This window comes from Sminthopsis crassicaudata, chromosome 6 (genome assembly GCF_048593235.1).
Source record: "Sminthopsis crassicaudata isolate SCR6 chromosome 6, ASM4859323v1, whole genome shotgun sequence".
NCBI lineage: Eukaryota > Metazoa > Chordata > Mammalia > Dasyuromorphia > Dasyuridae > Sminthopsis > Sminthopsis crassicaudata.
The window spans coordinates 196,838,383-196,850,293 of NC_133622.1; the positions used below are offsets into that span (position 1 = coordinate 196,838,383).

General features: G+C 35.5%; 1 protein-coding gene across 1 annotated transcript; it reads left to right on the forward strand.

The window, feature by feature from the left end:
• The first annotated feature begins 5,870 nt into the window (after positions 1-5,870).
• LOC141546305 (protein snail homolog Sna-like) lies at positions 5,871-7,013 on the forward strand. Its single transcript, XM_074274009.1, is given in 2 exon segments — positions 5,871-6,505; positions 6,508-7,013. Coding segments are annotated over 2 exon segments (759 nt in total). The 5' UTR covers positions 5,871-5,995; the 3' UTR covers positions 6,757-7,013.
• Positions 7,014-11,911: the final 4,898 nt, after the last annotated feature.

Here is an 11,911-nt window from a genome sequence, read left to right on the forward strand (position 1 = left end):
TCCCTGAGATTAAGGACTATTTTTCATTTTATTATTTTTTATTCCCAGTGGCAAAGACAGAAAATCCTACATAGTGTGCACATCAAAATATTAGTTGAATGGAATATAACAGTGCTTTTCTGAAAACCTTAAGTCTCATTCATGTTGGCATAAATATCATAATAGTCACATAACAGGAATTTTAGTAATTCTATATGACAATTTAAATTTCATAAATTACTTACCTCTCTCAATTTTATTTGAAGATATTTTTATGCAAATTTTACAGATGAAATAATTAAGGATTCCAAAGGTACAATCACTTATCCACAATCACAGTCATTAAGACTTAGATGTGTGATTCAAATCCATTTCTCCTAACCTCAAATACAATTCTCTTTCCATTACACCAACCAACAAATATGTAAGTGAAATTATTCCCCTCAAGCCTCAATTTGAGAAATGAAGGGATATCAACAAATGTACTTATATATACATAATTTTTTAAACCAAGTTTCCTTAGCTAATCATATATGATCAGGTACTTACTGTTTCTAGTGATGTTTCAGGGTATATGATATGACCTGTGAGAAATCAGAATTTTGCTTACTAATGTGCTATAATAATGCTCAATGCATAGATTTCATTTCCAATCTTTACCATTGTATGGCACTAGAAAGCATAGCTTCTTAAACTTTTTCGACTAACAACTCCTTTTCATCTGTGAAATTTTTATATAACCAGGGGCATATAGGTATATAAAATAGGTGTACAAATAAAACATTTGCTGATAATAAATCAGAACTGTGTGACCCACACATTCAGGTAGAAGACCCCATATGTGGTTATGACCCTCAATTATGGAACCTGGACTATAAGGGACCAGAAACATCAAGACAAAATCAGGAAAGAATCTTACTTATTGAGAGAGACAGAGATAGAGACAGACAGAGAGACAGAGATGCATTAAAGCCCTATACAAATTTAAAATCAATATAAAGTTTGGCATGTCAAGAGGAATACATAGGCTTTTCTGAAATGAACTAGAAACCAATAATCAGAACTAAGAATTTTCATAGTTAAACCATGAACAGCAGTGATACCCATTTATGCAAACATATGATTCCTTTCAGCTTCAGTTATCATCTTTGCATAGGACATGATATTTATGCTGAGTTTTGCAACATTTGGGTTATAACCCCATGAGTACCTTAGAACCAAATGTAACCAACATCATTAAAATGTTTTATGAGATCCTTTGGGAATGAGAAAATTTGCAACATACCAATGGGTTGTGTGAGAATTTCTCAGGGGGCTTCATTATTTTTTCTTTATCTATGTTTGTCCAAGATTTTTAAAAAGTAAAAAACAAAAACAAAATAAAGATTGGATAGCTCAGTAGTCAAACTAATATAATCCTCCATGGAAACTCTCAAAAAAATTTAGGGATCAACACATAGCAATCTTTGTTGTGACAATGTTCATGGAGTATGAAAATTATTCCTCATTGCCTCACCAAATTATTTTAATCAGGCTATAACCCATGCTAGTTACACACAAACACCTGAAATGGAAAGACCAACTATAAACCTTACCTAAGTAGAAACCACAGATCTTAGAATAAAGGTATTATTTCTATCAAAGACAATTATCCATATGTAAAGTTTGTACTGACAATATTTTCAAGATTCCTGATAAAATTTCAGTGGAATGTAGGAGCATAGATAATATATGACACAAAGATTTTCCATGGGGTAGTTGGCATTTTCTTTGAATCAGCAGAGAATATGGAAATTCCATAATGCTTTTATATCTTTATGTATATATCTTATATCTTGTTTAGTCATAAATTCTTCCCTTCTCCATATATCTGAGAATGTATCTATACCGTGCCTTTGCCCCATAATTTGCTCATGATATCACCATTTATGGAGATGTTATTAGTTTCTGCCACACTGCTTTTCAATTTTCTCATCAATTTTAGTCAAATAATGATTCTTTGTCCTAAAAACTTTGATCTTTGAGTTTACTAAAAATTGGATTACTACGATCACTTAGTACTCCGTACTGTTAACTTAACTGATTTCACTGATCCATTATTCTATTTCTTAAGCAGTATCAGATTGTATAGATGATTATCACTCTGTAATACAGTTTGAGATGTAGTCAACTTTCTTCACAGTTTTTTCATTGTTCCCTCAATACTGTTAATTTTTGGTCCTTTCATATGAATTTTGTTATTTTTTTAGTTCTATAAAATAAATTTTGGGGTGTTTGTGGCACCCCTATTCGTAGTGACAAGAAACTGGAAACTGAGTGGATGCCCATCAGTTGGAGAATGGCTGAATAAGTTGTGGTATATGAATGTTATGGAATATTATTGTTCTGTAAGAAATGATCAAGAAGATGATTTGGGGGCAGCTAGATGGTGCAGTGGAGAGAGCACCAGCCCTGAATCCAGGAGGACCCGAGTTCAAATCTGATCTCAGTCACTTAACACTTTCTAGCTGTGTGACCCTGGGCAAATCACTTAACCCCAGCCTCAGAAAAAAAAAAAAAGATGATTTTAAAGAGGCCTGGAGACACTTACATGAACTGATGCTAAGTGAAATGAGCAGAAGCAGGAGATCATTGTTCACAGCAACATCAGTATTCTATGACAACCAATTGTGATGAATGTGACTCTTTCCAACAATGAGATGATTGATACTGAAATGGAGGGACACTAATCCCTGTCCTACACTCCTGAACCCATGAAAATATTATCTTTGTTTGAACTCTCTCTGTAGTCAGGTCTATGTTTCCCTCCCTAACACAGGTGGTATTTTCTGTTTCCAATTGCAGTCACACTTGATCCCAGATGTGCCGCCTTAAACCTTATCTATCACCAAAGACCTTGACAACTTGATAAGCATAAAACTTAAGGAAATATTGTCTCCTTGTTAACTTTTGCTGCCTGTCAGGGAATGTAATTTTTAGTGTGATAAATGTTTTGGAACATTCTTGTGTTTTTTTCCTATAAATATGTGTTCCTGAAACTGTTCAGTGCTGACTCCCCGAATCTTGTACTTGTGAGCTCAGTCACTAGCCAGCAACAAGTGCTCTTAAATTTACATTATTTTGGCTGTCATGTATTTTCTCTCGCATGAGTATTTCAATACCAGTTCCAATGATCCTGTGATGAAGGGAGCCATCTACACCCAGAGAGAGGACTGTGGGAGCTGAATGTAGATCACAACATAACATTCTCACTCTTTTTGTTGTTGTTTGCTTGCATTTTGTTTTCTTACTCATTTACTTTCCTTTTTTATCTGATTTTTCTTGTGCAGCAATAGTACTGCATATTTATATTATTATATATTATATACTATATAAATATATTTACACATATTAGATTTAACATATATTTTAACATGTATAACATATATTGGATTGCTTGCCATATAGGGGAAGGGGTGTTGGGAAAGAAAAAAAAATCTGAAACACAAAGCTATACAAGGGTCAATATTGAAAAATTATCCTTGCATATGTTTTGAAAATAAAAAGCTTTAAAATAAATCTTGGGGATAATTTTATTTGTATGGAACTAAATAATAAGTAAGTTAATTAGGGTTGAATAGTAATTTTTACTATAACAGCTCAGCCTACTCACAAGCAATTAATATTTCTAAGTTTGTTAGATCTGACTTAATTTTTATAAAAAAGTGTTTTGTGAGTATACTCATAGAGTTACAACATTTGTCTTGCCTAATAGATTTCCAAGTACTTTTTATTGTCTGCAGTTATTTTACATGGAATTTCTCTTTCACTCTCTTCCTGCTATACTTTGTAATACAAGGAAATATTGATGATTTTTTTTTTCTAAAGGTGTAAACATATAAGCTACAATTATTTTTGGTAGTCTTTTTGCAAATTATTTTATTTGAAATTTATAAAATTTATTTTTTTAAATTAATAGAAAAAGGAAAAAAGTTGCCATGTGAACAGCAGAACATGAGAGAATTCAAAATATAAAACAATAAACTTACTTTTCAAAAAAGCCTATGTAATAAGTCCTACAAATCTGCCCATCTTGTCCTTGCTTCCTGGTAGGTTTTCTTTTGTTTTCTGTTATGCACTTTTTACTTTCTTCTTTTTCCTCCTTCCTCCTTCCCCCACCAAGAAGGCTACAATCAAGTATGAAGATAGATATACCCATATATGTATGTATATATACATACACAAAGATATACATATTATATGTGTATATATATATTCACATTCATATACAGACATATGTGTAAGACCATTCTATCTTTCTTATTCTCCCTTCCTCTGAAGGTAGATAACATCTTCCTCCATAAATCTAAGTCTTTCACTATTTTTCTAAATCCACCAACTCATCATTTTTTATATCACAATATTCTATCCTTATGCTCTCTGCTTATCAATGGTCTAAAAGAATATTGATTAATCTGGCCATCAATCGTTTCCTTATTTTCTCATTTCATTAAATCTATTTTAGCTTTAACTTTGTCTGAGATTATGATTACTACCTCTGTATTTTTAAACTAATAATTCTACTCTTAATTTTTATTATTATGTTCATGTGTATACCTAGCAACTAGATAAGACTTGAGTCTCAACTAATACTAAGCTAAGTCCTGAAGGTTCTTCCTCAGAATCTGGATGTTAGACTTGCTGGTAAAAAAGCTGTGATGGACTCCACCACCAGACTTCCACAGGATTCATTCTCTTGACTTTCTTAACCTCCCATCAGTTGGGGAATGAATGAATAATTATACTATACGAATGTAATGGAACATTATTGTTCAATAAGAAATTATGAGAAAAGCCTGGAAAGAGTTACATGAACTAATCCTGAGAGAAGTGAGCAGATGCAAGAGAACAATGGGGTTTTTAGCTTTTTTTTGCTGACTCTGAAGAATGGAAGGTCTTACACACAATCTTCATCCACAGACCCTCAGTAGACAGTAGACAATGACCTACTAGACAATAGAGAGACCCTCAGTAGAAAGCTTACATGTACAATGTCAGGAAGTCCAGAAAGTGCCCAAGTCAAGAGAATGACCATTAATGCCCTCTAAAAATTCACACAATTCTAATTGAATAGTCTATCAAAAAGGTTCTGCTTCATCATGTACGAAAACTAGTTGTAGTATGAATCTAAATTTCTTCAAGGTATTGCTTTACGTGGCAACATGTCTTTCAGAGGAGGCTTCCCCCCAAAAGAGGGACTGTATCCTTTCCATATTACATACATAAAATTTACAAACTTTAGACTAGGAATATTGCTGAAATCACACAAGATATCTTGGGACTTATGGACTAGGACTATGCCTTAAATCCAACTTAGTCTGATTCTCAATGATTTTCTAACAATGGGTCCTATACCAAACTTCACTTGGTCACTGATTGGCTCAGAGTGAATGTAAATAACAGGGCTTTTTTTTTTTTTTTTTTCATTTGGTCAGAAATCCTAAAGTCTTAACCCTCTCACACTGTTTTTTATTATAGCTTTTTATTTATAAGATATATACATGAGTAATTTTTCAGCACTGACAATTGCAAAATCTTTTGTTTCAACTTTCCCTTCACATTTTTTTAACTACATATAAGAAGTCATTCTCTGCCTCTTTTTTTTTTTTTTTTTTTTTTTTTTTTTTAACCAACCTTTGACTGAAGGTTGACTTAATCAAACTTGGAAAGCAGTTGTAAAGCAAGGAGAAATAGTAGCAGTGACTAGGAGAGTAATAAACACACATATCCTTAGATTATAGCAGCTTGGAAGACCTGAAAACTTACACTTCTTAGAAGTATCTTTTAAGATAGCTGTACAAAATCTCTGAATCTTGGAACACTGCTCTCTCCACCATGGAAGCAGAGTCCCACTTTAGCAGAGTTAAAAGTCAAAAATGAACAAACCGAGACTGGCGTGTGAGAGCGGAGCAGCTCGACTTTCCAGCTGTATCCCAGACGCAGCGGTCAGCGACCGAGCCCCGGCCCCGGAATCACCATGCCTCGTTCGTTTCTAGTCAAAAAGCATTTCTCCACCAGCAAGAAGCCCAACTACAGCGAGCTGGAGAGCCAGACAGTGATTGTGTCTCCCCACTTGCATGACCAATCCTACCCGATGTTGGCCATCCTAGAGCCCGAGGTCCTCAGTCCAGCCATATATTACCCTCCACTGGTTTGGGACAGTGGGCTGCTCTCCGGCTTCTTCATTCCCATGCCAGTGGCTGCTCCTGCACCCCCAGAAGAGCCCAAGGCCCTGGACCTGATTTCTCTCTCCAGTGATGATTATGAGAGTGGCAAGGGATCGGACCCCCCAAGCCCCGTCTCCTTGGAAGAGGAGGCAGAGAAGTTCTCCTGTGACCGGTGCCTTGAATCCTACACCGCTTTGCCCAGCCCTTCCAAACACCCGCAGCTGCAGCCCAGGAAGTCCTTCATCTGCAAGGTCTGTGAGAAGGAGTACGTGAGCCTCGGCGCCCTCAAAATGCACATCCGAACCCACACGCTGCCTGCACCTGAGTCTGCAAGATCTGTGGGAAGGCCTTCTCCCGGCCCTGGCTGCTGCAGGGTCACAGCAGAACCCACACAGGGGAGAAGCCCTTCTCTTGCACGCACTGCAGCCGAGCCTTTGTCGACCGCTCCAACCTTCGGGCCCACCTGCAGACCCACTCGGACGTCAAGAAGTGTAAAAGCTGCTCCCGGACTTTCTCCCGAATGTCCCGGCTCCACAAGCGCGAGGAGACGGGCTGCTCAGGCTCCCGCTAAAGACTGCGGATTGAGGGGGATCCCGAGCAGAAGGTGCCTCCGGGATTCCCCCTGCCGGGAACCCTTCCAGTGTTCTGAAAGAGCCAAGTGAATATTTGCCTTTATGATTTTCAAGGGGAAAAAAAGGTTTCTATAGGAAATAGCTCCCTCTGTGTTAACTCCAGCTGTGGAGCAAAATTCCCTCTCCCCCCTCCCAGCTCCCCCTCCCTCCAACCTCCTCCTCCCCAACTTGCTGCTTCAGATCTTAATGAAAAGAGCTGGTGACGATTTTCATGGAACCCTCCCCCACCCCCTTTTGGATTTTGGCTTTTTTTCCTTTTTTTTTTTAAAGGCCGTTCCGGCATTTCCTGACTGTAGTTTACAATTTGAACCGTGACAGTTGCAGCTGGTGTCTGAAATGTCGTTTACAGTCAATCCCATGGGGGTGTTGTCGGTCCCTCCTCCAGTGAGGAGGGAGGGTGGGGGGGAAATGATTTTTTTTTTTCTTTTTCTTCTTTTGGTGCTTTTAAGCCAAGTCTGCTGGTCACTATTCCTATTCAGAATCCTACAAATTTCAACACCCCACCCCTTCCACCGAGATGAAGGATAAAAAAGCTATGGGGGACGGAGTGACCCAGTGATCCTTTCCCAGAAGGTTCTGGGGTGGGGGGTGTCTGTCTGCTCCTTTCTGGAGGAAGCCACTGCATGTTCTAAAGGTGTAACTTGGCCGGCCACAAATGGACCCTTGGGATACCTGGGCAGTTGACAACCTCCCCAGGAAGCTTGAGGAGCCATTTCAAGTTGAATCCCTATTTCTAGGGTAGTTTTGAGGTGGAGCACCTGTTAATATGACTCTTAAAAAGCTTTTCAAGAGAACTGTGACTAATAGTAAGCACTTGTCAAGCCATACAATAAGGGTGCTGTGCAGGGCCTGGCCCACTGACAGGTGTGTCCTTAGCTATTTATGGTGCCAGACAGGTGCACCAAATAGGCATCTCTGCCTTTATTTTTTTTTTTCACATACTCAGAAGATGTTTACCTTTCAAAGGTACACTAGTATTTATATTTTTATGCCACATTTTGTACTGATGAAACATTTTTTATAATTATATACACACAATTTATTGATATTCAATAAAGTGCCTAATTTGTAAAAAGTAAAAAAAAGATGAACAAACCACAGAAAAAAATTAATGATAGAAAATTACTATGGTGACAAGGAAGGTCAAAACACACACTCAGAAGAGAACAATAAAGCCAATTCCTACTTGCAAAGATAAAAAATATGAATTGGTCTCAGGCCAATAAGATCCATCATAAACATAAATGGAGACTACAACTCACTATCTTTTTGTTTCCTCCAGAAAAGCCTTTTCATCATTTCCAGAAGTTACATGTTCCAGTTTTCTTATTAGAATTTTTTGCTTGCTATGCTCTTTTCATTTCCTTTTGTGAATGAAAAAGGGAGCGTAAAAATCAAGTAAGGGAGACAGAGGAAAAACTGGGAAGAGAAATGACAATGATACAAGAAAATCATGAAAAAAAGTCAATAGTTTGGTAAAGTAGGTACAAAAATACTGGAAGACACCTTTAAAAAACAGAAAATGGTAAAAAAGAAATACAGTTCAATGGGTAGGATGCCTTGAAAAGCAGAATTAGCCAAATGGGAATAATATACAAAATTTCACTGAATGGAAGTACTTCTTAAAAAGAAGAATGGGCCAAATACAAAAGGAAGTACAAAGGCTCATTGAAGAAAATAATTCCTTAAAAATTGGAAGTGAGAAAGTAGAAGCTAACAATTTTACGAAGCCTCAAGAATCAATAAAACAAAACCAAAAGAATAAAAAAAGAAAACAGTGAAATATCTCATTGGAAAATCAAACAAAAATGGATCCAGGAGAGAAAATTTAAAATTTAAAATTATTGGACTACCTAAAAGCCATGATCAAAAAAAGATCCTAGACATTATCTTGCAAGAAACTGTCAAGAGAAACTGCTGTGATATTCTAGAATCAAATGGGGAAAAAGAAATTGAAAATATATAACCATCATCTCCTGAAAGAGATTCCAAAATGAAAATTTCCACAAATAGTAATCTTCTACTGGTGATCTTCTTTGTATTTAGCAGGTTTTCAAACTGTAGATATAATCTCTTGCCAGAACCATAATTTAAGACTTTACAGTTTAGGAAAATTTCGAAAGCATTGCTGCAGTGAGCATCCAGGAGTCCCTCCATGGTAGAATGAGGAATGAAGCTGGATTCCATGGAATCAGGAAAGTGGAAGACAATAGTCATGTTAATAGCCTGCTCTAACCAAAACATATTTGGAGTGCTAAGTTCAGCTGTGGATACCACATATTCAGAAGGTTACTGACATGCTGAATGAAATATGTTCAAAGAGACTGTCCAAGCTGATGAGAAAAATGAAAATGATTCCATAAGCTTATTGGTTCAAATAATAGAGAATATACACCATGGAAAAGATATGATTTAGAAGGGAAATGAAAGCTTTCTTTAAGTAGTTGAATAGCTTTCCTATGGAAATCTTCTTCTGTTTTGTTCCAGAAATTTCAGAAATTTTTAACTTGACATGAAGAGAAATGTTCTAATAATGAGATTTCTCCTAAAGAGGAATGATTTTCCTTGAGAAATTCCCCCCTCCCCATTAAGGAAATTTATGTAAGGATAAATATGGTTTAGTTTTGTCTTTTTAAGGGAAAATATGGAGAGGGAAGGGGGAAAGAATAAAGTAAGGTGTGCAGCAGAGAACAAAAGAACAATTCAAGAAAAGAAAAGATGGGCTCATGAATATGATTTCTTCTACTAATATGTATATATAACTTTCTTAAATTGGTATTTTTGGTTATATATTTTGAATTCTCCCTGATGTTCTGCTGAGCACATGATAATGTTTTGTTTTGTATTGCATTGCTTTTCTATTTTTCTTTTTGCTTATTCTGTTTCTTCAAAGAAAATAAATGAAATAAATTTTTTTTTGCAAAATCATTATCAAATATCTCTATTTTTTATAAACAAAACCATCACAAATGAAGATTGTATATGAAAATGTAAAGCTCTTATATGGAGCTTTGTGGTATCTGTCAATCTTCACTTCTCAAAGGTTAGTATAATGAAAAAAAAATCTAACCTTTTAGAAGACTAATGATAATCAGAGTTCTTACCATTGTACCTCTATGCTTTGGTTTTGTTGGGTGTCCTACAAACTGTCCTTGGTTCCAGGGGTCTAACTGCAAGCTTTGGTGAGGTGATAAGTTTTTATCACTTATTTCTAAACATTTAGTAACATGTGCTCTCAGAAAAATTGTCCTATGACATTTTATAAAAGTATACTTATACTTGTAAAGTACTTATAAAAAGTTTAGGCAGCTGGCAGGTATAGTGGATAGAATGCTAGAGTCAAAAAAGATCTGAGTTGAAATGCAGTATCAAATATTTCTTAGCTATCTGCCTTTGAGCAAGTTACATAACTTTTTTTCTGTCTCAATTTCTTCGTTTGTAAAGTGGATACAATAACTTTAACTGTTACCCAGTAATTTGTAAAGACCTAATGATCTATTTTGAACAGTGCTTAGAAATAATACATGACAGAACTTTAATAAATACTTGTTTTCTTCCCTTTGTACTATTTAAACATAAAAGCAAAGCCAAATAATCACTATGCATATTCACCAAATAAGTTTACTGAAAAATATGGTACAACAATAAGATTATATGATGATCAGGTACGATAGACTTAGCTCATCTCAGAAATATTAGAGAATGTTGAGACCATGGGAGTTCCAAAAAGTCAGAAGAGCAAATTGTCAGAGATCTGGATATTATAATAACTCCTGCAGGTTACCAATTCCATACTACTAGCAAAGCACAAAGAAGATCAAATCCTAGGCAAACAAGGTATTGATTTCATAGTCAGGATACTATATCTCTACAAGCAAGGGAAAGCCTATCCACTGGCTATGCTACATTTGGAAGTGAACTTGGTAGAGCTAATGCTTTGTAGAAACTGCTTTAAGTTTTAGTCCACTCTCCCTGGAACTAAAATGTTGTAGAGGAGAGTATACTAATAGACCATATGAATGTATTTTTATGTTGTGCTATATCTTTATAAAGCCGTAAGCTTTGTAAAGCTAATTGATAATAATTGATTAAATTAATTGGATAAATAAAAACTATTTCAAATGATAATAGTGGATAGAGATATCAATTAGCAATGGATATTGCTATTGGGAAGAACATTCCAGTATGGAGAGAGGGGTTCAAATCAGTATTAGCAGAAATACATTATAATCCCTTGAGGTTTCCCTATTACCATGAGGGCAGAGATAGCCAATATTGTTCTGTGGGTTCTGACTCTGTGTGTGTGTATATGTGTATTTGTGTGTGTTGGGATAAATACCTCAAAGGCTTATATGAATTGCATAATAAAAAAAGAATTGATGAAATAAAAAGAGAAAGAGGAACTAGGACTTTTAGATTTCAAATGATTCTATGAAGTAATTATGATAAGATTATAAAAAATTATTTCACAAATGATGTTATTTTGGGAAAAAGGTAGAACAATAGCAAAGAATGAGAAATACAGAATTATAATCAAAGTTACATATTAAACTATTGCTTGAAAACATTATAAAGCAATGAGAAAGGTACTTGTTTTGAACAATACATACATCATCCAGAAAAACTATTAGAAATATACAAACAAAAATTAAGAACCTGATAACATGATTCTGTCTTGATAATACCAGAATATCATGGTTAGGCCTAGCCTTATCATTTTAGGAAAATATTTAAGACAAAGAAAGCATTTAGATTAGGAAAGCTAAGATGCTGAGCTTTCAAGAAGGATTTCCCATGCTCTCGAACTTGCTATATAAAGGAAAACAAACAAATAAACAAAAAACCAGTACCTGCTTTCTAAGGGCTCACATTCTTTTGGGAGAGACATAAGATAAATAACCAAGTATATAAAAATTATAGATGGAAACTCGTCTTAGAAAAGAAGCCAGTATCAGCTTGACAGGCCAAAAAAGGTTTCTTACAAAATGTCTGATCTGAGTTGTCTTGAGGAAAATGCAGGAAACTAAGGAGCAGAAGTGAGAGAGCATAGCATTTCAGACCTTTAAGGTAGTCAATGTAAAGATAGAAAATGGA